General features: G+C 51.3%; 1 protein-coding gene across 1 annotated transcript in view; it reads left to right on the top strand.

The window, feature by feature from the left end:
* The first annotated feature begins 1280 nt into the window (after window positions 1-1280).
* The window catches only part of JAG1 (jagged canonical Notch ligand 1), a 34043-nt gene continuing 10034 nt past the window's right edge, over window positions 1281-25289 (top strand). Inside the window, exons 1-11 of the mRNA XM_087818868.1 lie at window positions 1281-1361; window positions 1802-2107; window positions 10579-10630; window positions 15491-15745; window positions 17569-17629; window positions 21379-21509; window positions 21963-22082; window positions 22507-22620; window positions 23760-23873; window positions 24466-24579; window positions 24987-25033. Of these exons, the coding sequence (XP_087674994.1) occupies window positions 1281-1361; window positions 1802-2107; window positions 10579-10630; window positions 15491-15745; window positions 17569-17629; window positions 21379-21509; window positions 21963-22082; window positions 22507-22620; window positions 23760-23873; window positions 24466-24579; window positions 24987-25033 (1395 nt within the window). The remainder of the gene's footprint in view (window positions 1362-1801; window positions 2108-10578; window positions 10631-15490; window positions 15746-17568; window positions 17630-21378; window positions 21510-21962; window positions 22083-22506; window positions 22621-23759; window positions 23874-24465; window positions 24580-24986; window positions 25034-25289) is intronic.

Below are 25289 nucleotides of genomic sequence, written 5' to 3'. Positions count from 1 at the left end.
TGCGGCCGCGCAGGGGCGGGGGAGGGCGAGCGCGGCGCGGCCCGGCCCTCGCCCCGCTTTCCCGCGCCGCTGCCCAGGGGCGGTCTGGGAAGGCGGCCCTGAGCCCCGCGAGGCTCCGCGGGCCGGGGCGGGGGGGCTGGGGAGCGGCCGAGGCTTCCCCTCGAAACTGCGGCGAAGGCCCGGCTCGGGAAAGTTTCTCCAAGTTCCCAGCAGCGCCGGCCCCGGGCGCCTCCGCTGGGCGAGCCGACGGCGGGAGCGCGCCGGCCCCGCCGCCCCTGCCGCCGGCAGCGCGCCCGGGCGGCCCGGGGGAGCGGGAGCGGGAACCGGCAGGCCTCCTCCGGGGGCGAAAGCCGCAGCTGACGAAGGCGGCTCGCAAGGCGGAAGCTCCCCGCTCCGACCGCTCGGCAGGCCGGGGCGCCTACACCGGGGGCCCGACGGGCCGGCCGAGGCGCCGGGCCCGGGGCGCCCGAGGGGCCGGCCCGCGCGGAGGGCCCCGGGCGTCAGCGAGCGGCTGACACCTCGAGGTTCTTTCCCGCGCCCTCCCCCGCTTCCCGCCGGGCCCCAGGCTCCCGGGGGCGGGGGTCTGCGCCGGGCCCCCCGACGTCGGGGCCGCCCAGCGTGCCCCTGAGCCCCTATCCGCTTCCAAGTTCCTCCCAGGACTCCCCCTACCCATCGACCCGAAGGGAAGGGGCGTGTCCTGGCGGGGCACGCCCCTTATGAATATTAATAGGAGCGCATGCGCCGGCCCGGCGCGCTGGGTAAAGGTGGCCAGCCGGGGCCGCGGCTCCCAGACGGGCTCTCCGAGTCCCTCTCCGAGAGCCGAGCGGGCGCGCGTCATTGTGTTACCTGCGGCCGGCCCGCGAGCTGGGCTCGGTTTTTTTTTTTTTTTCCTCCCCTCCCTCCCTCCTTTCTGTGCAGCTGATCTGAAAGGGAATAAAAGGCTGCGCATAATCATAATAATAAAAGAAGGGGAGCGCGAGAGAAGGAAAGAAAGCCGGGAGGTGGAAGAGGAGGGGGAGCGCCTCAAAGAAGCGATCAGAATAATAAAAGGAGGCCGGGCTCTTTGCCTTCTGGAACCGGCTGCTCTTGAAAGGGCTTTTGAAAAGTGGTGTTGTTTTCCAGTCGTGCATGCTCCAATCGGCGGAGTATATTAGAGCCGGGACGCGGCGGCCGCAGGGGCAGCGGCGACGGCAGCACCGGCGGCAGCACCGGCGGGAACACCAGCGCGAACAGCGGCGGCGGCGGCGGCGCCCCGAGTGCCCGCAGCGCGCGGCGCAGCGATGCGGTCCCCACGGACGCGCGGCCGGCCCGGGCGCCCCCTGAGCCTCCTGCTCGCCCTGCTCTGCGCCCTGCGAGCCAAGGTAGGAGCCCGCCGGGCCTCACTCGGGTCCGCCCTCTCCTTTCCCTCGCGACGCCCGGGACGCCTGCGCTTGAGCGCCGCGAGCGGGGTCAGGAGTCCTCGGTCGCCCAGCTCCCCGCCGGGCCCCTGCGCCCGAGAGGCTGCACCTGGGCTGAGGGCGCCCCCCGTGCTCCTAAATGTACCCTCCTAGCTGGGCAGGGGGCACGTTCGCTCCGCTCTTGCTACTCTCGGGCAGTCGTCGGATTTCTCCCGCACTCGTGCATTTAAAAAAAAATTTTAATTTTTTTTTTTGCCCGGGAATCACGTTGAGTCTTTGAGCTCAGTTTTGCAAAATTTTCCCTTGGAGCCGAGGGCTCGTCGGGGCGGGAGGGAGGGAGTCGCCACTTCCACCCTCGAAGAAAACAACTTTTCCCCGTGCTGACCTCCCTTCCTCGCCGGCAGGTGTGCGGGGCCTCCGGCCAGTTCGAGCTGGAGATCCTGTCCATGCAGAACGTGAACGGGGAGCTGCAGAACGGGAACTGCTGCGGCGGCGCCCGCAACCCGGGGGACCGCAAGTGCGCCCGCGACGAGTGTGACACGTACTTCAAAGTGTGCCTCAAGGAGTACCAGTCCCGCGTCACGGCCGGGGGGCCCTGCAGCTTCGGCTCGGGGTCCACGCCTGTCATCGGGGGCAACACGTTCAACCTCAAGACCAGTCGCGGCAATGAACGCAACCGTATCGTTCTGCCTTTCAGTTTCGCCTGGCCGGTGAGTGACGGCCGCGGGCGGCGAGGCCGAGCCGAGGGCCGCGCCGCGCCCCCGACCCCTGCTCTCTCTTGCGAAAGGGGTACAAGGGTCTCGGCTTCACGCGGCTCTCGCCAGTTGGGGACGATTTTTAGGGTGGTGGGTTAGGGGAGCAAGACTCGGCCGGGCCGTCCCCGCTGCTTTTTGCTGAGAGCACACGAATGTGGGGTCCCCAGAGATTTGGGGGGCAGAGCTCCCAGGAAAGCGGGTCTAACTTGCAACTTGGAGGCCCCAGAGTAACCCCCCGCCCCCAACCAGGAGGTCACTGTAGATGACCCTCGCTTAACCGATTAAACGCTGTGGAAGGCGACTCGGCTCAGCTTTGGCCTTCGAACGCCGTCCAAATTGGCACCCTCCCCTTTCCCGTGAACCGCCTGGAGGGCGGGTGTGTCCTTCCTGGAGGGTGTGGAGGGAACCCGTTTCCCGCTGCGCCCCAGGAGATTTTGATGCGTGCGGGGGCGCGCTCCGGGCTGGGTGCGAGGGCCCGGGGGCGGCCGCCGGAGGGGGGGGTCTCCGGGCCGTCGCCCGAGCTGCCTCCGCCCCCTGCCGGCCCCTTCCTGCCCTCGCCCCCGCGCGCTGGAGCCTTGTGGCCTCACTTCCAGTGGTTCCCGGGCTCTGGAACAGCTGTGTTTGCAAACTTCCCCGGGAAGGGCGGGGGTATGCCCTCGTCCGGCGGGCGCACGGTCCCCGCAGGCCTTCAGGGCCGTGCCAGGGCCTGGAAGGGGCAGCCCACTAGAGGCAGTTCCTGAGGGTGCGAGCATACGGACCCCCGTCTTAGAGGCCCTGGAGGCCCCCCGCCTCGCTGGCAGACCCCACAGCGAGGCCCTTGCAACATCTAGAAATGGGTGGAAGGAAGATGAGTGCGATTGCAGAAGGGGAGGAAAGGGGAAAATGTTGGTGCCCTCTGCCCCTTTCCTGCCGTCCAGGAGGCCGCACTCTCTGCCAAGACTGTGGCTTGGCCCAGCCTGTGCTGGGAGGGTGGGTGGTGAGAGGGGGAGCTCTGTGCCGAGGGGAATGCTCTCCACCACGTGCTCTGATGGCGTGCGCTCTGCTGCCTCCTACCCGCGGGCTGGGGCTGTGAGTCCCAACTCCGGGAGGACAGGGTAGAATGTCTGCCTTGGTGTGTGTGAAGGTTGGGGTGCCTCTCACGTTTACAGGAGCTGGCTTATAAAGTGCCCTCTGCCGCGAAGGAGATAAGACAGTTATCAGAAACATGCCATTAAAGGGGGTTTATAAAAACCTGTGATATGTGGAGCTCTCTGAGAATGAAGGGCTGCTTCTGTTGTGGGATTTCATTTTTATAAAGCAAGTTTATCTTGTTAATCCCCTATTAGGGAGAACTTCAAGCTAAAGAGGTTAGCCACAATTTTAATCTGTCTGGGCCCAAGTTTACTGTGAATACTGACTGCCCTTCAATGTGTGTTTGGAGTTTCAGGAAGGGGCCTGCAGGTGGTTCCACCCTCCCAGGATCAGTCCGGAGCCCCTCTCTTTTCACAAGACCATAAAAGGAATCTTATTAGTGATGTGGAAAAGCTGCAGGCCTGGCTGAGGTTCATTTTGGAGAGTAGGGTCAGAAATGGATGGAAACAGGGAGGGAGCCTTGCTCGGGAGGCTGGCTGGGGAAAGTGACCTAGAAGGTGTGTCTGTCCCCTTTTGACACTTGGCAGAGAGTCCTGGATGGGGAAGGAGCGGAAGTGGCATGTGAGGGCAGAGAGATGATTGATTTGCTGGTGCTCTTCTGTGGTTTCAGGCCCACGGGTCACCAACCATGAAATAGACTTTCTAGAATGGGGGGACTGCTGGGGCTTCACTGAGAGTGTGGTTCTTTTGAAGTTAGGCCAAATGCCTGTATCACTCATAAACAAGTCTCCACCCTGCTGCCCCAAAAAGGCCTGCTGTGAAATATAAGCTTTACTTCCCAAGAGAAACCGGAGTTCAGGTGTATTGTTTTAGTTTATTTTTCTGAGTGCGGTTGGAGAAACACCACAGTCTGTAACTTTCAAGAATGATTCCAGGGTGAGTGTTCACTGAAGTGAAAGCACTCAGGTAGCCGAATAAACGTGGAAATAAAGAAGCACAGCTTCATTCAGTTTGGCAATTAAATATTAATAAGCATGTCTATTTAAAACTGATTTCCTTGAGTAGCTAATGACTGAACTTGGTACAGGATTCAAGATTTACAGGATAGATGGCTTAAAAACAAATCATACCTTGAACTTTCAGCCACCCGAGTTCCCAGCCTGCTAGGCAGCCTCGATTTCTGTTATCCTGGGTCCTCCCAAATTTGCTGACAATGGAAGAGCTGTGGTTCAGAGGGCAGGGTCAAAGGTCATTTTAGAAGGTCAGATGATTCATGTCCTTTGTTGGGAATTATGACCCTAATCAAACAACTGTTCATGTTCTGGAGAGGAAGAGAAGGAAGCGATTTGGTCAGATCAGATATGAAATATAATCCACATCCCAGTGTCCACGTGGGAAGCTCTGTAGAGGTGGGACTGCCTACTCGATAGTATCAGATTTTGCCCCATTTTGTGTCTGCTGCCCCAGCCCCAGTTTTGTGGTAGTTTTCATTGGTTGTTTGTAACCCCCATACCAATGCTGCTCTGAGGGGCTTGACATGAAGCAACTAGCCTGATTTATGTTCCTCCTATTGGGGTCTTGGTGATAACATACATGGTGAGAGGTAATTGGGCTTAATGAGAAATAATTTGGGAGTAACTATTTATAAATCATGGAAATGGATAAGTTACCCCTCCCAAACTTAGTGCTAAATCTCAGTAGTGCTTGTTTATTAAAAATATATTACCAGTGTAATTCCCACTACCCAGCTCCAAAAGCTTTTTAGGAACTCAAAACTCCCGTTAGTTGTAGTGATGTACTGCAGGCCCTAGGGTGAAATTAATCTGGAGATACTTTGGGGTAAGCAGTTGAGGTATGTGGTCTCTCAGCCTCATATTTAAATGCCATTGACACTGATAAAAGTCGTGCTGAGATCAACTTAAATTTTTAAGAAAATCCAATGAAATATGATTCTTGTGTACCAGAGGGATGCCAGCTTTGGCCCCCTTCACTTTTAAAGGCCTGAATGAGCAACTGCTAGGGATTTGGGTAAATTGGATGCCACAGGTTAATCAGAATATGATTGACAGCCCTTGCTTTTTATGCCTTCTGTGTTTCTGGTCCCTAAGCCTTTACAGATGTGGTGTGGACATGTGGAGGGCAGAGGGACGGGGTCCGCATTTGAGCTGGCTCATTTCTGCAACCAGTATGTGCAATCCATGTGGTCAGCATGCATACAGGCAGTGCACACGTGTGTACATACTCAGAGCAAACAAAGGACTTTCTACATGTGGAGAAAACACCCTTTGCCTTGAGACACCTACCTCAGGGAAGCGATGAAATGATGTGTCTACATTGCAAAACCGGGCTTGGGAATATAGACCTGTGCTCACTTCACACCAAGTGTCTGCAGCATGGCTGTTCCCCAGATGGAACCCTTATAGACAAGGTGCTTGGCTTCCAATATCTTTTCTCTTCCAGGTGTAACCTTCTCTGTGTTTCTTCCTCCTTGTTGTCTTGTTTCTTAGCAACTTATTCAAGCCTCCAGTACTTGCATGAGTTTACAACCCACCAACTCCCCACCCATAATTCTACACGGACTTCAAACATTTTTAGAGGACAGTGAAGCTTTTGGCAAAAGGACTGTTGGGGGAGTTGGGTGGGTAAGGAGGAGGCAATCACTTAGAGCCTCCTAGAAAACCATTGAACTGAATGCTGCCTAAAGTCTTTGCAGCTAAGAGTGGTTAGGGACCCTGTGGACAGAAGGCAAGTGGAAGGAAAGATGTTTTGCACAAAAAATGAAGCCATGGCAACAAGGAGTCTTCAGGGTCCTGATCTGAAAATGGGAATGCAAATAGAGGCCTTGGTTGGATTCATAGCAGCCACAGGCCCATTGTAGAAGGGCAGGAACTTGGTTCCAGTGTCAGGCTTTCAAAATTAGTTACAGTGCCAGGATGCTTAATCTTTGGATGTTCATACAGTTAGCATGGTAATCCATAAAGGCAAATCTTTCTGAGATTGCCCCCAGAGACATGTTCCTACCCTTCCTCCCCCCCACACCAACTCTTAGGTTAGGTTCTGAGCTGCTGAGAAAGTGACTCTTGGCTCCAGCTTTTAATTACATTTAAAAAATCTAAACTTAAACTTTTTCAACTTTAGGAAGATGTATTAGAATGCATGGGAAGTGATGATTCTTGTGTTTTCTAGAATGGTAGCAGAGGTGGGGTAGGGCTCCGGGTTCAAAAATGTACCACCTTCATCTTGGCTCTTGGGGCAGGGTGGCCCTTGTTGTCACCTTCTGCTGGTTTCTGATCACTGCGTGGACGGCCCTGTGGCCCTTGTTTTTACGGTGTCAGTGACATTTGTCACTGATGCAGTGCGTGTGCGGGGAAGAAATTCCACAACATGGCTCCCAGTGGTTAAAAGTGATATGTAAATAGTCAAACATTCAGAGCCCTACTAGCTCAGCCCAGTTTTTATGCACTTTTGGTAAATAAGTAGAGAGGGTTCTTGCTCAGGCTTGCTCGGTGTGAACCGGCGGCTATGCTTGGCTGCCTTCTCGGTATTCCATCTATTAACCTCGCCACCCTTTTGTAACTGGTGCATTTAATTATCAGTGGGATGCTTTTCAGACAGGTAAGGGTAATGATGGGAAAGGGGTGGGGGCATCTCATTGAGCCTCAAACCTGGATTGAGCTCTGGGGCCACTTGGTAGGTCTTTGAGGTGGGCTTTCATGAGAAAATCACCCTTTGTAACCAGATCGGACTCTATTGAAATGTCCAGCCCTACCGATTGAATGGTTTTCCATGACTAAAATCTTAGATTGGATGCTGTGGGGTAGTTGTCCTTTCTCCATGCCTCACCTGGCCCAAACCCTGTGATACGTGAACTGTTTGTGTGAGTGTGCGCCCACACATGGAACCTCTGACACCTTTATTTAATAGTGTGACTGGAATATTTTATGCTCTGGCCACCCAGACACAGGCAGGACAATAGTGTGACCTAACGGACTGAAGTGAGGATTACAGAGAATAATTGGCTTCTCCAAAAATACTGCTAATACAGAGCCAGCAACAGGAAGCAACAGTTGAGTCAGCAGAGTACACGGCCCCAGACAAACCCTGGGTGAGTGCCCCTTACAGTGGCCCCTGGGCACATGGGGCATTCCCAGGGTGTGAGTTCCTCGGCCCGTGTGTCGTGGTGGCCTGGGGTTTTGGACGCTGCACGCGTGCCGTTTGGATGGCGGTTTGTTTGTGTCCATCAGCTTGGCAGGAGTGGAGGCAGCCTCTTCTCAGGGCTGGGTTTGGCTGCCACTGTTGCCAGGAAAAGGAAGCTCCCAGCTGCCAACACAATTACCTTTGTTTCTTACATCCCCCTTCTTAATGTGGCAATTAAGTGCTTACCACTCTGCCTGGTGCCAAGGTAACCACCGTGGAGTGGGATGGGCACAGCACACAGCCCTCCCGCAGCCTCAGTGCTGAGGGCAGGAAGGAGGTGCTTGGAGGGGACCTGGTGGCCCCGGGATGCCTTGGGGTTTGGATGTCAGGAACCTCCTTGGTAAAATTCCACGGAAGTCCTCCCTAGAGGTCATTCTGAAAGCTGACCATTCCTCCTTCCTGCTGAGAACCTGAGAACCGACCACTGTGTTGCCAGGTTTCCGTGGGCCTGGAGCTGGGAAGGGGCAGAGATGATTCACTGTGCAAACCCAGACTGAAGGTCTGTCAGCAACCCATCCTCCTGAGGCTTTGCCCCCAGGCCATTTTTCTGGTCAGATTTAAGGGGGAAGGCGATGAAAGCCAGGTGATTCTTCATAAGTATTAGTTTTATAGTATGAAACCAAGAAAAATCCAGGTATTTGCTGTTTCTCTTTTTGTGGGGTTTTTGGTTATGAACTCGTCACCCGTTGTCCTGCCTGGGACTCCTTTTCGAGCCCTTGGGAGGGGCTGGTGCTCTGCTTGGGGTCAGATTTGCAGTGCCTAATTGGGTGTGACTTGATCCTAGCGGGTTGTCACTTTCGTCTTGGTACCTTACTTTGGTGGCATAAGGTGTGCGTGACTTGGATCTCAGAGTCTATGTATATTCTGGGATGTACAGAGGTCAAGCGTGGGCCTGGGAAAAATTAAAGTTCCCTAGCAACTAATAATCATTGTCAAGTTATCTTGATTGCCGATCTATATATAGTGTGGGGATGGAGTGGGTGGTAAGAGTGCCTCCTAATAGGGGCCTTGAAGGGAACCCTTTTCTCTGAAGGCTGGGCAGGAGGACTCCTCCTGGCCCAGGAGGTGAATCCTAGAACCATAATCCCTTCTCTGGAACAAGGAAAGAGAGGAAGGTCCAGGCGCTTTAGTTTCTTTTTTGGCAAGGTTTTGTTTCCCGCGCTGCAGTCTCCAGACCTCACCCCATATCCACCTCCTAGGAGGAGGCAGCTTATGGAAAATCATGACACGCAGCGTCCAGAGCTCTGCCACTCTCTTCCCTCCCAATGGGACGGTGTTGGTCAGCAGCTTCTGAAGTCTTTCCAGTTCTGGCAGGGATGAGCCTAGTAGACAGCTTGGGTCTTCCAAGTTCTTGTGCAAGACGGAGGGATGCCTTGTCCCCTGAGCATGAAGCAGAGTTAATTCAGTCACGCCAGCTCAGTCCGGGACGCCTTCCCTTTCCACGGGGTTTGCGGGCATTGTATGTTTAGTGCTCTGCAAGTCTGTCAAAACTTTGGGTATCAGTGCATCTAATCAGAGGATTAATTACAACAATATGTGGAATCGAAGAACGTGGGTCTCAACGTGACCAGCAAATGAAGAGCTTAATTGTGCAGGATCAGCCCCACATCTGGCCGCCTTTTCACTTGGCTCGTCTCAGATCAGTAGAGAAATACAATTTCTTGCTACACTCAGGGAAGAGTCCTGTAATTCCTAGGAAGTGCTAGGAAACGGAGAGGCTGTAGATAAGGTGTAACTTTTACTAATAAAATATTAACAGTGACAATGATGAGTTTGGACCTATGGCCACTAAGGAGAGGGCTGGGCACGGGCCCCGGCTTGCCCAGTTTTGCTTGCTTTTCTGAGCATTTTCCCACAGTTATCAGTGAACGAAATGGAATCCTACTCTGCTTTGAGTATGAAACATATTTCGGCTGAATTCCAAGGCAGGGTCTATCACAAGATGTTTTTATATTAGAGACGGCCTGCTGTGTTGCTGTGTGAGCAGTACTCTTTTCTTGAGTTATGAATGAAGCTCCTTTCCCCCCACTGGTTTTGCCTTCACCTTGTAGGTGTCTTTTCTCAGTGAGCGTATTGCTGGTGGCATGGCATTATTTGATCAATATGCGCTACTATTCCTGATGTCTTGGTACCCGACAGCGAGTGACCGTGCAGGGGCACAGAAAAGGGTTCCGGAGCCTTTTCTCCCTGCCCCCTGTGGATATATTTCTCCAGTGCCAAGAGAGCAGAAAGTTTATTTAAACCCTGGTGTTTGGTGAGACTGACCTCATTCTAAATTACAAACGAAGATTCGAGTAAAAGCAGGAGAGTTTGCTAATGATTTGGATTTGGGGGGGAGGGCGGCGTGGATTTGGAGGTAAGCCTGGAAGATAGAAGGTGCCTTCAGTATAATAGCTGGCGCCCCGCCAGTGTCCAGGGACTTCGTTTAGTTAGCGAACTTTGATTATTTCTGGAATGTTAGATCTTATTGACAGATAAGTTTATCAATAAATATAACCCTCAGCTGTGCGGTTGTTTCTCCCCTTTGTACTTTCTTCCCCAGGGCCTGCTCCCCCAGGCACCCCAAGTTAGGCTGTTGCCTTTGTCTTAGGAGTCTCTGCACCTACCCCCTCCTGCTTCCTAGAGTCACCTGATACTTGTGGGAGCCGAGATGGTCTCACACAGACAGGGCTTTCAAAGGGGTTCTGAAAAGGAAAAGGGGGCCTCCCTGGGGACTGCCCCACCAGGGCCCAAAGTGTAACCTTAGCAATACCCAGCCCTCCTGGACGGGCCCCCTCCCCCGGTACAAAGACCTGGTTCGGTTTGCTTAGAATAAATTCTTTGTGTTTTTTTCATGCACTAGAATTAGGGTCTGGAAAGTTTTGGAAAACTGTATGCTGAGTGTTCACCTATGGGGAGGTGGCATTTCCTGATGAGGACTTTGAGCTGCCTGCTTGATGGCCACAGTGGGCCCCCCTCCCCCTGCCAAATGAAATGAGTCAGTCTGGGGAGGGTGCTGGAGTGGGGAGGGGAGTTGGGCAACCTCAGGTCAACAGCAAACAGAAATTTCACTTTGGCTTTATGGTTTTGTTTGGGGGGGTGTGCGGGGAGGCCAGAAAAGGATGACATTGAGAGCTGACCCCAATTTCTGAATACTAAGTGTCATTTTCTGTTTGCAGAGGTCCTATACTTTACTTGTGGAGGCGTGGGATTCCAGCAACGACACTCAGCGTAAGTATCACAGCGAAGGACTTGCCTCCAAGTGCGTGTTTCTGGAAGCCCAGTGCTTGGCATGCAGTCCCCGTCAGAGCTGGGCCTGTCTCCTGGGTGTCAGGGAACTTCTTCCACCCCTGACATTTGCCCCCGCCCCCTCGAGGGCGAACCTCTCTGAGGAGTCTTTTCCATGACTTCCCCCTACACGGCTTGCTTAGAATATTAAGTGGCCAGGACAGTTTCCCAGTGAACTCAGTCCCTGAAAATGGGACGTAGATTATCTTTGGGATAGAGATCTTAATGGTTTTACAACTTTAAAACCTTGTAGACTGCTAAAGGATCAAAGTAGTGACTTTTTTAAAGTCCATTTAAACTTTAAGTGAGCGTTTAATCTCTCATCGGAAAGATAAAGCCGGCAAAGGTGGCGCTGGGCTCTAAAGACCGACCTTGAATTTCACTTGGTGGGCAGGTGAGCTTCCAGCCGGTCGGGGTTTCCCACACTGCGCACGACAAACCTTCCATTGAAGCGGAATTCCAGGGCCTCCCGGCCATTGCACTTGCCTTGTCCCCTTCTGAAAGCTGACTCTTTTCAGTGCAGGTTGCTTTTCAGAGTAGCTGGGGGTGGGTTTTGGTGGGGAAGCTGTGGAGGGTGTCTGTGGAAATGGCAGCAGTCTGGCTTATAAGGTAGTCTTCGCTCTTTATGGTAACTTGAAAGTGCTTTTCCTCACTCGCCAGAACTGCGAGTTCCCTTTTTGTCAGCAGGATCTGGGTGGTTGTCATCGGAAAGCTTGATTCACACAGGAATCTTAGCCTGTGCAGGAGGAGAGGTCGATCCAACATTTATCTTTGCCTCCTGTTCTCTGAATGTCTCGTCCTTTTGTTTCTCCGTCTCACTCACCCTTTCTTTGTGTTGTTGCTGCTAAATGACATTTTCCCCTTTTCTCTCCTTGCATTTTTTTTTTTTTTAACTGACTCTGAGAATGATGAATGCCCAGAGTGGGCACAGCGAGGGCTTGGCATATGCTAGGTGTGTCTGCTCCTGGGCTGTCTTGCTCTTTGGCTTCCTAAGGCCACCTGGTCATTGCCGAGCCCTGATGTGCCAGAGGCTGCCGGCATTTGGATCACTTCTCACTCTGGCATCTGAAGGCCAGCTCTGTGGACTTCCTCCCTGAGGGGCACCCCTGTCCCACGGAGGTGTGGGGGGAGAGAGGGGTGTGAGACCAGCCTTGGTTGTGGCTGATGCCAGTCAGGGTCACGGACACCTGTTTGTTCTCTCCTCCCTCCTCTGCCACAGACGTTGGGATTGTGCGAGTGTTATGTCACTGTGACCTGCTTACACCGGTAACTAAGCATTGGGGAGGCGGGGTGGGGAGGGGGAGAAATAGGTTCTTCAGAAACTCCGGTGCAGACAGGTTGTTCTTCCCTCCATTTTAGACGTTACAACCGTCTAGTGGAGAGAACATCCTTGGGGCTCATTGTAAGAGCTGGATCAGGACACCTGTAGGGCCTGCCAGGGACTTCCCGGGCCCTCCATTGCCCCACAGGCCAGGTAGCTGTTTCCCGGGAAGCGCGTGCCTCTAAAAGCTGCCCGCGGTTGTGTGTGTTTGGGGGTAGCCCCATTTTAGAGCTCTAGGGCATGTTTCATTTGTCGCTGGGGGTAGAACCAGATCTCTGGAAGGGCACCAGGAGGACTTGGGGTTAGGATACAGGGCTTGCAACCTCTGCTCTTGAAGAGAGCAGGTGCCACAAAGTCATGGAAGGTCTATCGCAGGTCACTGAGGCTCACTTTGTGAACCCCGAGGCGGAAAGTGGGGTCTGCTGGGAGCGCCTCATCTGCTTGCTTACTCAGCTTCCTGATGTTTTCAAGTTACTCAGTTCAGCACATTTAAAGCCAGATGTGATGTCTTTCCTCTCCAAAAGCAGGTCCTGCCTAGGGCCCTTTATGGATGACTTAGGTACCAGCACTTGAACACCCAGCACTGTGAGCCAGAAATCTGGAGGGCATCTGTGTCCCTCTGTCTCTCAGCATCCATACCCAACCCACCTCCGCGTTCTGGAAATCTTACCTCCAAGGCCTCCCTAGAATCCTGCCGCCTCTCACCATCTCCCCTGCCACTGCCCTGGTCCGAGTCACCATCAGCTCAGGCCTGAACCCTAACAGTCGCGTCTGAATTAGTCCACCCAGACCTACCGTGGTCTGCCTCCAGTGCTTTCTCCATTCTCCTGCTGTCTTGATGTTTTCAGAGCTTAATGTTTTGTCACCTTTATTCAGAGCTTCCTGTTGCTCTTGGGCCAGGTCCCTGTGTGGCCCATCTGGCCTTGCAGAGCCCAGCCTTGTCCCCTTGCCAGCTCCGTCTTACATGCCACATTTTCATCCATTGTGTTTGTATTCTAGTCCCACCCCACTGGTCACCTTTCTGTCCTCAAATGCATCACATTCTCCTGCCCGGTGCCTTTGCACGTGCTCTTGCTCTGCTTGGAATGTTTTGCTTTTCATGCTCTTCACCCTCCGTCCCTCCCAAGGGACTGTCCTCCATGAGGGCGGACACTGAAGATGCACAGAAACCTAAATGGAGCAAATGGCTTCCGTTTATTGTACTGTTCAATAGATATGTAAATGCCAGCAGGCATACTCAGGACCAGGTCTCCCTGCCCTGTCTAGGTTTGTGGGTTGGCAAGGTCCTGGGGTTATGCTCAGACTCGCCTCTCGTTACCTCCTCCTTGGCCTGCAAGGCTGTCGTGGGTGCTCTGTGCTCCACCTTCATGCAGTTGAAGATTGCAGGAAGGTTTGGTAATAGCCTTCTACCTGAAGCCGGGCTACCTGGTGACCTACCCCAGATACATTTTTAATGCACCAAGCTGACAGGAAGTGCGATTCAGGCAGTGGAGAAGCAGCAGGCAGCAAACTTGCTCTGTGCCACCCAGATGCCAGCAAGCACGTCACACGCGCTCTGCCTGTCAGCTGTTAGGAGAAATGTGTCATGCAGGTGTGAAGTTAGTTATGCAGACCTCTTAGACCATTGAGGATTCGGAAATAATAGCTTCACAGCATTTCTCCCTGGAAATCGGTAGAAAGCACACTAAGCTATTGACATTGACACGCGAGCCTGCGCCTTTAGGATTGGCTTGGACTCTTGTCGGAGTTGTTTGTTGTTGATACCTGCCTAAGAGGAGCTGGAAGCCTCTGAGCCATGGCCAGTGTGTTTAAATAATTCATTTATTAAGAGCTCATAATCACATGGTAATAGCTCACTACACTTTAATTGAACCAGCAGAGCAAACAGAGTTACCGGAGGGACATTTTTGTCATTCTTTGGCCTGTGTCTATTTGCAAAACCTAAGTCAGTAAAGTGTTTTCTGCAAGTGGTTCTGTGCGTGCTGGGGTGTAAGCCTGCAGGTATGTGGGCTTGTTCAGGGCTTGTCTTGCCCCATGATAGTTAAAGAAACCCGGAGGGTGAATGGGGCGATGTTGGAGGTGGAGTGTGGATGAAGCCACTCAGGCGTCCCTTCTCTTCTGGTCACCTGTATGGTTTGCACAGCCTAGTCGGTGAGCACAGGCCCTGGGCCTAGAAAAACGGGTGTGGGTGGGTAAGAATCACAAAGACATTGCATGTAGGTCCTAACACAGTCTCTCCAAGGTGGCCTTGAATTTGACAAGGTGGTGAAGGGTTGGTGCTGGCAGGTTTAAGAAAACAAACACAAGACCAGGCTGGGGTGCTGACTTAGTGCCTGCTGCCTTTCCATATCCCTCCCCTGAACTCGTGGCACCTGGCATCTGGCGCTGGGAGGTGCTTCAGTACTTGTCTCTCTGAAACTAGATTATAAGTGGCCTCAGGGCAGGGACCACATCTGCTGCTTCAGCTCCGGCTGTTTTTCCTCAGTGTCCACTCTTTTAGGGAGCATGATTTGGCTCAAAACCCCACTCAATCTGTTTCTAAACTGGGGTGAATTCCTTTTTCATCTGCCTTCTGGGCAAAGGTGAAAGCTAAAATACATCAAGTTCACAGTCTTGCTACTTAAATGCCAGTTTAAAAGGTGCTAAAGATCATTTTTAAAAAACAACTCTACTCTTTGGCTTCTAGTGAAGAGTTTGGAAGTAGATTGTTTCTAAGGCAAGACACAGAACTCTAAAACCAAGAAGAGAGATTGCTAATCTTGACTGGGATTAAGGAAGTTTCTCTAAGAGCAGCATTCCCTAATGGGCTGCTTCCTATAGTGCGTAAAGAGCTTTTGCAGATCAGTGTGACCAGCAATGCAGTAGAAGGCTTGATAAAGCAGAGAAACAGGTGACAGCTTACAGGAGCAGATGCAAATGGTTTTATAAACACGTGAGAGGGCACTCACCATGACTTAATTGAATGCTAATTACAACAAGAGGTACTTCTTTACCTATCAGGCAAAGATCAGAAAGTTTGATAACATAAAGTTGGGAAACAGTTTCCTGTGTGGTGAGAGGACATTGACGGGACTTCATTGGCGGTGGTTTGGGGTTGTCTGGGATTGTGCGTGTCCTCTGAGTCAGCACTTCCATTGCTAGCTTCACTCTCGCTGATCGAGCCACATACATGGCAGATATGTTCAAGAATGTTCATTGTGGCTTCGCTTAATAGCCAGAGGCCAAAACAGCCTTGCACATATGTCAGAACTAGGTAAATTATTTCTTTGTATTTCCAGACAGTGAAATACTATACGCTCATTAAAAGGGTAAATAAATGGTAACAGCGGTTGTCCCTGGGGATGGGAATTTTCATTTTCTGCTCTTTTTGTACTGCTTGAATTTTGTACCCTGCGCATTTGTGATTAAAAACAGCCCAATGGTGGGGGAAGAAGGCTCTGATGTGAATGTTCATGCGGTTCATCTTTCTCCTTTGCCTGTAGAATCGGACAGCATTATTGAAAAGGCGTCTCACTCGGGCATGATCAACCCCAGCCGGCAGTGGCAGACCCTGAAGCAGAACACTGGGGTTGCCCACTTTGAGTATCAGATCCGCGTGACCTGCGATGACTATTACTACGGCTTCGGCTGCAATAAGTTCTGCCGACCCAGAGACGACTTCTTTGGACATTATGCCTGCGACCAGAATGGCAACAAAACTTGCATGGAAGGCTGGATGGGCCCCGAATGTAACAGAGGTGTGTGGCTGTGCGGGCTGGGTTAACCGGCTCCGGGTGGCTGTTGCTTTCGGTGGCAAGTTCTCACCCCACCTGCGGTCAGATGGTTATCTTAGGTGGGATGAGATTTGGCTTTTTTCTGTGCCCTACCTCCCAGCTGCTCTTTGGGTTGGCTGCTAACAGCTCACGGCTGCTCCTCCTCTGGAGCATTGTCGTTGGCCGAGCAGGAGCCACTCCATGCCCCTTGCTCCCAACTCAGTCTGAATCACTGACATGGGGGTACAAAGGCCAACCCCCTCTGCCTTAAATCTGCTATGACTCATGCTCCAGAGCTTCCCCTGGATCAGACTGAAGCCAGACTCCAGCTGAGACCATGTCTTTACCCAGCTCCTACCACTGCCCATCTGCTGCCCTCTCTCCTGTACCCCAGGCCCCTTCTCAGGCTCTGCTTCTCAGGAACCTGACCTGAAACAGATACCAAGTGGGCCTGAACAGCCGATCCCATAGGAAATGACAGCCCCTGAGCTCGGGGTGGCCTCACGGTGGGCTTTCAGTGGGCACCTTTCGGGGCTGTGGCATTGAGGGAGGGGGCGAGTGGTGAGCCTGTGCTTTCATACTTGCGTAGCATTGAACCCGTCTGCGGGAGCCCAGGCATAGCTTGGAGATGCTGCAGTTTGGTTTCAGACCACCACAGTAAAGCGAGTATTGTAGTAATTCCAGGCTTAATCTTTTTGCCGGTGGAAGATCTTGCCTTCATTTTGTAAAACACAAACAAAAAAGAAACCCCACATCTGTGAAGCACAATAAAGAGAAGTGCGTAAAATGAGGTCGGCCTACGTAAGCCTTCAGATGTGCTGCCTACTGCCCCAGCCTTTTCTCCTGGAATTCAGTGAGGTATCACATCCACAGACATCCACAGAAGTGTCTGTGGGCTTTATACCTTTAAAAATCCTAAGGCATGGCAAATTGGTGGGTAATTCTAGCTAACCATAATAGGCCCTTATGAATGTACTCTGCTTATTTCACATAATTTGATAAATCCTTGGAAGATAAACTCAAATTAAAAATGAGTATTTGACAGTGATTGAGGGGAAGGGCAGAGAGAGGAATTTGCAGGTCTCCGTGGCAGTACAGTTTTCTTCAATAACGAGACAAGAGTTTTAAAAGATGGCATTTCTGGGACCCAGATGAAAGACAGAATTGATAAATATATTTAAGTAGTTGGTGTTCTTAACACCAATAAGAGGTTTATCAATTTGGTATTTTTTTTATGTCCAAATTTTTTTTTTTTTTTTTTTTTAATAAAGGAAGCAGAATTGCTTTGTGAGGATACCTTACAAAAGTACCAACAGATCTGGTGCTGACTTGGCCAAGTGAAGGCAGCCTGGCTCGCTTTGTTCGTCCCGTGGGATTGTTGAGACAGCAGGCATTTGGGGCGAGCTGTAAGGAGGCTGGGGCTCATCTGAACTCTGCCCTGATGGGACAGAGCGGGTGAGACGAGAAAGGATTACACCTCCTTTTTCTCTTTTGTCAAGGCTGGGAATTGACAAGGGAGCAGGGTAGCTATTGTTTGGAGAGACTGGACGAAGATCCCCTTCCCCCATCAACTTGCCGGCATTCCTGTCCCCAAACAGTATCATGTTTTGAGGATCTGCTAGCATGGCCTTGAAGTTTAAAGCTGGATTTGTTATTTGGGCACCTCCCATCTTCCTGTCCTTACAATGGACTTGATATGAGATCTCTTAAAGTCGTGGATTTTGTAGGCTTAACTACTAGGCCGTTCTCATGGCGGTGTTGGTCCAGAAACGGGCGGGTACTGATGCAGACTTCTGTGTTTCTTACAGCTATTTGCCGACAGGGCTGTAGTCCCAAGCATGGGTCTTGCAAACTCCCAGGTGACTGCAGGTAAACAACCAAACCGTTTTTTGTTGTTGTTTGTTTTAATAATTATTTTTGTAATGCAAGAGGAGGGACTGGCTTGATTGTGAATATGTTTCTTTGGAGGACAAGAAAGCTTAGAATTCAGATAGGCACATCCGAAGCTTATTAAATTATACCAGCTGTCCGGTGGAACGCGCACTTTCTCCCATAGAAAAAAAGAAACTAGGAGCATAGTCAGTGACTTCATGTACTAACTCTGTAAACTGATAACACGTTTTTTATAATCTTCCCCTTAACGTGCTAATGGACTAGATGTAAGGATGTGGGTATGTTTCTTGCCTGTGTGTCCGCCCCCGCCCCGTTGTCCGTCTCCCAGCCCTCCCCCACTTTTCCCATCAATAGGGGAACGTGGAGCATTCTTTAGAATGGGATTAGTACAATCTCCTGGCCCCTTTGCAGGCGGGAGACAGGCCGGTGCTGAGAGGTTAATGGCTGCGCTGGAATCTTGTCAGTTGAGCCTGATGAATGTAGACTTTGCTGCTGGCCTTTGAAGTCTGTTCCTTTATGGTCCCAGACAATGCAGAAGCCAAAGCGAGACCTACCCCGACTGCTTCATGATTGCAGTTTTGGGAACTTTTTGAAATGTACATTATGCTAGTTTGGGGAAGGCTTGCTTCGGGAAATATTGTTCCCGCTCTGGCATTTTGACACAGTCTCACAATTTGCTCTGCCTCCCCCGATCTCTTGAGGATTAGCAGATTGAATGTGACACTAACTGCATCCTTTGGACCTGTCACTTTTGCACCCAAAGCTACCCTGGTTTGAGCTGAGGGAAGCTTACAACACATGTAAACCAGTGTTACATGGGGCTCTTGTCCCAGTGCAGACCCTGAGTCCATAGGTCGGCCCAACTCTGCATTTCTAACTACTTTTGAGCCATGCTGCTGTTGCTTGTGGGACCACACTTGGAGAATCACTGTCCCCAAACTTCAGTACTCCTAAGTGAAATTCACCAGATTAACCAGGGAACTGTCAAAATGCAGATTCCCGGGCACCACCCCACAGGCATGAGTCTCAGTCTCTGGGTTTGGCCCAGGAATCTGCATTTTGAGAAGCCAGCTACATGCTTTTGCCGCTCAGTAGATTTTGAGGACCGCTGCTGGACAGTCACCTGTGGCCTTTGCGAGCCCACCACTGCATCTGTTCCCTGTCCGTGCCACGGGGAGCCCTGGGCTCTGAGCCTGGGAACTGAGGTGGGAATGAAGGCAGCTGGAAGTAAAAGAAAAACAGACCTGAAAACTGTCTCTTCCTGCACTTTAGAAAGATAAGATTATTTTCTGGAAGGCCGAGGGGGTTGCATACTAACCCCCAGTGGTGGCGGCCAGCTACGGTGTCGAACAGCACAGCTGTCCAAAGTTGAGCCAGTGCCCACCTCCTTCAGCTCTCCGTACTGAAGGGTGCTCTGGAGGAGGTCAGATCAGTGACTCTGGCCCTGCTCCGTGCTCAGATGGGTATCAGGGCGGCCAACCACGATTTCTGCTACTGTCATCAGAATAAACGCCAGGGCGCAGGGGAGGGCCCACCCAGCCAGAACAACAGGCTTTGTTTCCAGAATTTAGCCCTTTCTCTTTCCGAGTCTCACCTCCCACTCCCTGCCCAGACACGCACCAGTGCCCTTATTTACTTAAGGTGCGACTTTCCCACAGGTCATTTGCATAGTCTCTCAACCCATCTCCTTCTCCCTGCCTTGAAAGAAAATCAAAACAACCTCCTAGCCCAGGAAGTTCAGGTTGTGTCCTGCACCAGAAATAGTTGAATGGCACGGTACCTGTAAGTTGTCTTTCGGATTATGTATTCCAGAGGTGGTGTGTGTTTTTTTCCTTCTTCCACATGAGAAAACTTGGCGGGTTCTGTCGTTCCCAAGTCGACTCAGAGGGCTTTTCCTGGGCGCACTTGCTCACTTTATTGCAAGGCTGCCAATAATATCAAACTTAATTATGAATCATCATGTGAGGAAAGTCACTTCAATTTCTCATGAGAACCTTAATCATATACTATTAAACCCGGATAACTTTGTGATGCCTCTTTTAGGGTCAGTATTTTTATTTGTTTTCTTTTGAAGTCATCCGTGGCCTCTTGTGGTTCCTTTTTTTTTTTTAATGCTTGGGGATCCAGCTCTCATTAATTAGGTGGTGAGGTTGGGTCCTCAGCTGCCTCTTCATGCTTTTATGAAAGGCAAACCGAAGAGGTGTAGTGACCCTTAATTTGGAAGGGAATGAGAAAAGGTGCTACTTTGAAATATGTTGCTACTTTCAAATCAGTTCCCTCTTAATATTTTTCAAGCTAAGAATATCAATTTTTGTTTGAATGCGCCTCCCACTTCCCACTGACTTGAGTTCAATTTTTAAAAATTTCTACCAGATGATTTATTTTATTTCGCCTCTTTAAATAGTCACTTGTTACTTAGACTGATGTTTCGTTTTATATCAGCCAGAATCCCGTCAGATTCAAGTTAAAGCACACATTCTGGTGCTTCTCTGTCGGGGTGTGGCCGGCTTGCTGGAAGCTGGAGCAGTCAGCCTTCCCAGGGGCTCAGTGGATTCTCGGCCGCGGTGATTAGCTATTAGCCGGGTCCCCAGGACTTTCCCATGACAAGGATTTGCTAGCCTGCCTCCCACTCTCTGGAAACCAAGGCCTTGCCTTCTTGGGGGCGCTTGCTCTCCACACACAGTTACAGCTGAGCGGCTTAGCGGGGAGCCGGCTCTGACCGAGGCTTTTCCCAGGTCCCATTGTGGAAACATTTGCCTCACCCCACCTTCCCTCCACCGGCAGGCCTGCCCCAGCCCCCCTCCTGTCTGAAAGCTTGATTTTTGAGAAGGCAGTTAAAGTTTCAGAGGGCTTGAAACTTGAGGGGTGAGTGGTTGAGACCCTGCCCTCTCTCCCACCCCAGGTGAAGGTTTATGTTTGTGTTTTTGTTTGGGGATCAAAGGCACCATTTGGCCTCGAAAGAGTCCGATTAATGAGGCTTATAAAGGAAACCCGACTCCCTTCCCCAATACTAGATAAACTGAGTTGACCTTTTTTTTTTTTTTTTTTTGCAAAGTGAGAAATAACTATAAAGTACATTAGCATAAGCAGCCACCAGGAGTGGGTCATAAATTACCTGTGGAATTGGTTCTGAGGGCTGTTGCTTCCCTCACCCTCCCTGCAGACACGGGTTCGGGGACCCTTCCCTCCTCTTTGCCTAAAGAGGCGCCCGGTCCCTCCCGTTTGGTTTCTTACAGCCTCCTCGGGAGGCCGTTTCCTGCCGCACTTGGTGTCCTGTTGCATTTTTGTGCGCTGGGGTCGTGACTCGCTGTTCAGACAAAGGGCCGAGCCAAGCTGCTGTGTAAAAATGGCCCAAAGTGCGGTGTTTGCGGAGACTTTCACATGGCTATTGTTGTCACTTAGTCCTTCCTTTCCCTCTGTAGTCGGCCCTGGGATTGATTTATCCCACCCCAGCTCATTCCCGGGAGCCTGAGAAGAGCGGCTTTGTGAAGGGCAGCCCCACACTGGCCTCTCTCCTCGAACAGCCCTCCCTTTGTCATGAGTCGCCTGGGAGGGGACCTTGGCCCAACTAGGAAAATGTTTGTTCAGAGGGAGCCCCAGACAAACCTTGAGAGTCTACCATCCTGTCCCCAGAAACAAAACAAAACAAAACAGAAAAACCCTGCACTGTGCAGCTTCGTCTGAATGTCCTAGAGACTAAAGGAGGGGGTGCTCTCTGTCCCCAGGTGCCAGTATGGCTGGCAGGGCCTGTACTGTGACAAGTGTATCCCGCACCCGGGCTGCGTCCACGGCACCTGTAGCGAGCCCTGGCAGTGCCTCTGTGAGACCAACTGGGGCGGACAGCTCTGTGACAAAGGTACACCCCTCAGGGATGGGGCCCCCCGGGGAAGGGGCGCTGGGGAGGAGCATGCGGTCTGGGGGGTGGGACACCTGTGATTTGGTTTTATTTTTTTAATGTTTATTTGCAGGTTTTTTTTTTTTTAATTATGAATCCATTTCAATTTGCCTTTAATGCTCCAGTTTGGCGATTTTCCTCCTTTTATTAAGGTGTAACTGACATACGGTAGTAGTTTCAGGTGTACAACCTAGTGAGTCACCATTTGTCTCCATTGTGGAGTGGTCCCCACAATAAGTCTCTTCTCCACGTGCCGCCTTAGAGCATTAAAACAGTGTTCCCAACTCTTCCCCACTGCGTCCCCAAGGCTTATTCATGACGCTGGTTTTTAAAAGAGAAATGGGACTAGAAACGCAGCAGGTGAGCAGTCTTCACATCTTTGAGCGACTAACTTCCTTGGGATCTTCTTGGCAGATCTCAATTACTGTGGGACTCACCAGCCGTGTCTCAATCGGGGAACCTGTAGCAACACAGGTCCTGACAAATACCAGTGTTCCTGCCCTGAGGGCTATTCGGGACCCAACTGTGAGATTGGTAAGTGGTCCTGGCGGAATGAGATCCCTTTGTTGAATTTTTTTTGTCCACTCGGCTTTAAAATATATATTTAAGGGCTCATAGAAAGATGAACGAACATATCCTCCAAAGTGAAGACTTGTTATCTCAGCAGTTCTGGGGTCTTTGAAATTGCCTTTAGTCACTCACGTTTGGGTGATGTTGACGGGCGTGGGAGGCAGTGTGTTTGTGATGAGAGGACCCTGGCTCTGAGATGCCTTGGGATGTGGCTGGAGATAGCTTAGCAAGAGAGATGACTTCCTTTCTTCTCTAGACGCAGCAGGGTTCTAGCACACGCTCGCTTTTATTTTTTGAAACCACCTTGAGCTGGTGGCCCAGGAGTGGGGAGAGGGTGTAGGTAGGAGAAGGCGGCGTCCCTAGCTGACCGCTATCCTGGCTTTTGCAGCAGAGCACGCCTGCCTCTCTGATCCCTGCCACAACAGAGGCAGCTGCAAGGAGACCTCCCTGGGGTTTGAGTGCGAGTGTTCTCCGGGCTGGACCGGCCCCACATGCTCCACAAGTAAGTCCGAGTTTTGGTCCTTTCTAGAGGGTCATTGTGTTGAGGTATGGGATTGGGGCAGATACCTGGGCTCGGGGTCCAATGTAAGGTCTTAGTGAGGGTCTGTCCTGGGGGGAGGGGATGGATGCAGCCTGCAGTCTGGTGAGCTTCTGGCCTCTGCACTTGGAAGTGCCCCATCCCCCTTGCTAAGTGAGTGCATGTGTCTGCTACTGGAAGAAACGTGCTCGTGGCATAGCTCCTAACTTTGCACGTGCTCCCGGGAGCTCTGCCTCCTCCAGATGGCATCACGGACAATCTCCCTGCAGGGGAGGTTGTCACCACTGAATTTCGTCATGAGAGCAGGTGGCCCTGAAAGAGGGAACCAGGCTGTAGAGCCACCATGGCTGCCAGATTGAGCTGCACATCAGAACCACTGGGTGCTTCACTGTACAGTTCTCCACATCCCAGTTTCCCTTCGGAATTGGGGGGGTCAGATTCTTTAACAAGTTCATGGGTTTCTGAGGTGCAGTCAGGCCTGAGAACACTGTCGTCAGCACCCTGAGAGCAGCATGCAGTCTCGTTGAGGATGTGGCTTCTGGGATCAGATGCCTGGGCTGGCACCATGGCTGCCACCCACCACCTGTGGCACTGTTTAAATGGGATAGTAGCAATTCCCATCTCCTAGGGTTGTGAAGACCCAGTGAGCGAATTCACGGGGAGATCCTGGCACCTCATAAGTGGGCAGTGGGTGAATGGCTAAGAGACCTCTATAGTGCAGTGCAGAAGTGGGGAGTGGGTTCCCCTAGCTGTGCTGAGCAAATACAAAGAGTAAGCTTTTCCACCAGTAAAGAAGAGCGATTTTCCCTTAGTTCTACTTAGCTACCTCTGAGCCATGGTGAAACTTTTCTTTAAAAATAACCAAAGGGTTGATGCTCTGGGGATCCAGCTGGCTCTCTCTGCCCGCTTACGTTGGGGATTAGATGATCTGGGGCAGTGGGGGATTTAAAGCTAAAATCAGGCCTGATCGTCACCAGAGCCGTCACTTAGTCACTTACAGCAGGTGTCTGGCTCTTCAGTGAAGGCCCCTCCTGTGGTATTAAATTGTCTTGTCAAATGGATTGAGATTAAATTGCCAACGCTCTTCCATTTTTCTCAAACAGACATTGATGACTGTTCTCCCAATAACTGTTCCCACGGGGGCACCTGCCTGGACTTGGTTAATGGATTTAAGTGTGTGTGCCCGCCCCAGTGGACTGGCAAAACGTGCCAGTTAGGTAAGAAGGTGCCTGCACCGAGGTGGGCCTTGATAATCAGAGCCGTTAAGGAAGATGAGCTTGTGGCCAGTGGTGTGAGTGTGCACACATCATACTAAGAAGTAATTTATTATCAAGAGTCCAGCCGGCTGGCCTGGGAGAAAGCACTCGAATGCAAATGGACAAGCTCTTTCAGGCCCTGTGGGAAAGTTGTGGGACTCCTTGAACCATGTCAATCGTCTGTCCGAGGAGTGTTCAGCTGGGTTCCAAACGGGGATGATCTCATGAGGAATGAGCTGTCTGCATTCTTTTTGCCACATTTAAATCCCAGCAACTAGGCTGTGCCAGGTTTTGCACAGAAATGCCTGGTGGCTTTCTGTTCTGCTGAGGCCCGTTGTTTACCAGCAGCCAGAAAGTTATCAATTAGCATTCCTCATTGGAAAATGACTAGGGAGATGGATCTGAGGCTCAGAATAGAGGGAACCTAGTACCTGTTACTTAGCTAACTTATTAAAAAATCTCCTATTTTCGATGAACTATTGGGACAGTGTTTTTTTTGAGGGGTGGGGGAGTAAAACTCCAGTCCTCACTGCTCATCCTCACTTTCTTTCAGATGCAAATGAGTGTGAGGCCAAACCTTGCGTCAATGCCAAATCCTGTAAGAACCTGATTGCTAGCTACTACTGTGACTGCCTCCCAGGCTGGATGGGTCAGAACTGTGAGATAAGTGAGTGACTTTGTTTTGATTTTGATTTTCGTGAAACTTGGGTGTTGGAGGCTTTTGCCAATCCATAGAATACCAGAGTGGTAAAAGGAAAACCTTATGGAGGAAATGTTTCAGAAAAGGGGAGTGATCAGTGAAGAAATGAAAACAGGGCTTTTATCAGGCTCATTAGCCACTGAAAGGGCCACATTCTGATAAGACGGCTGAAACAGTGTGGAGTTTCACTGGCTGAGTCTGGAAGAATTAGGGAGGGTTCCCACCCAGTGCAATAGCCTTATCTCCCTGGAGGCACACAGGAAATCTGATTTGAAGGGTTTATCTGTTAGAGCTGAGGAGGCTTTTCAATTAAGCCCAATTTCAACGTAAATTGCCTCTTTAATATGATGGCTTTTTATTTTTATTTTTTATAGACATTAATGACTGCCTTGGACAGTGTCAGAATGATGCCACCTGTCGGGTATGTAAATCTTTGCTTAAATCAAAGCCTTAATGATCGACAACCAGTTTAAGATTGAGGTGACCCTGGGAGAGCTTTGTGAGATTTTAAAATGCAGGTGAAAGTGAGTCCCTGGAAGTTTCACTTGGCCCAGGTTACCCCCAGCCTCTTGGGAGTCGTCTTAAAGGCACGCACATAGGAATTCCTCTCCCACATTTCGGGAGGCTCGGCCTTTGACTATTTTAGTGAATCAGCTGAACCGAAACAGTCACATTAA

This window comes from Miniopterus natalensis, chromosome 7 (genome assembly GCF_054644295.1).
Source record: "Miniopterus natalensis isolate mMinNat1 chromosome 7, mMinNat1.hap1, whole genome shotgun sequence".
Lineage (NCBI taxonomy): Eukaryota > Metazoa > Chordata > Mammalia > Chiroptera > Miniopteridae > Miniopterus > Miniopterus natalensis.
This window is presented reverse-complemented; position numbering and strand designations above follow the sequence as displayed.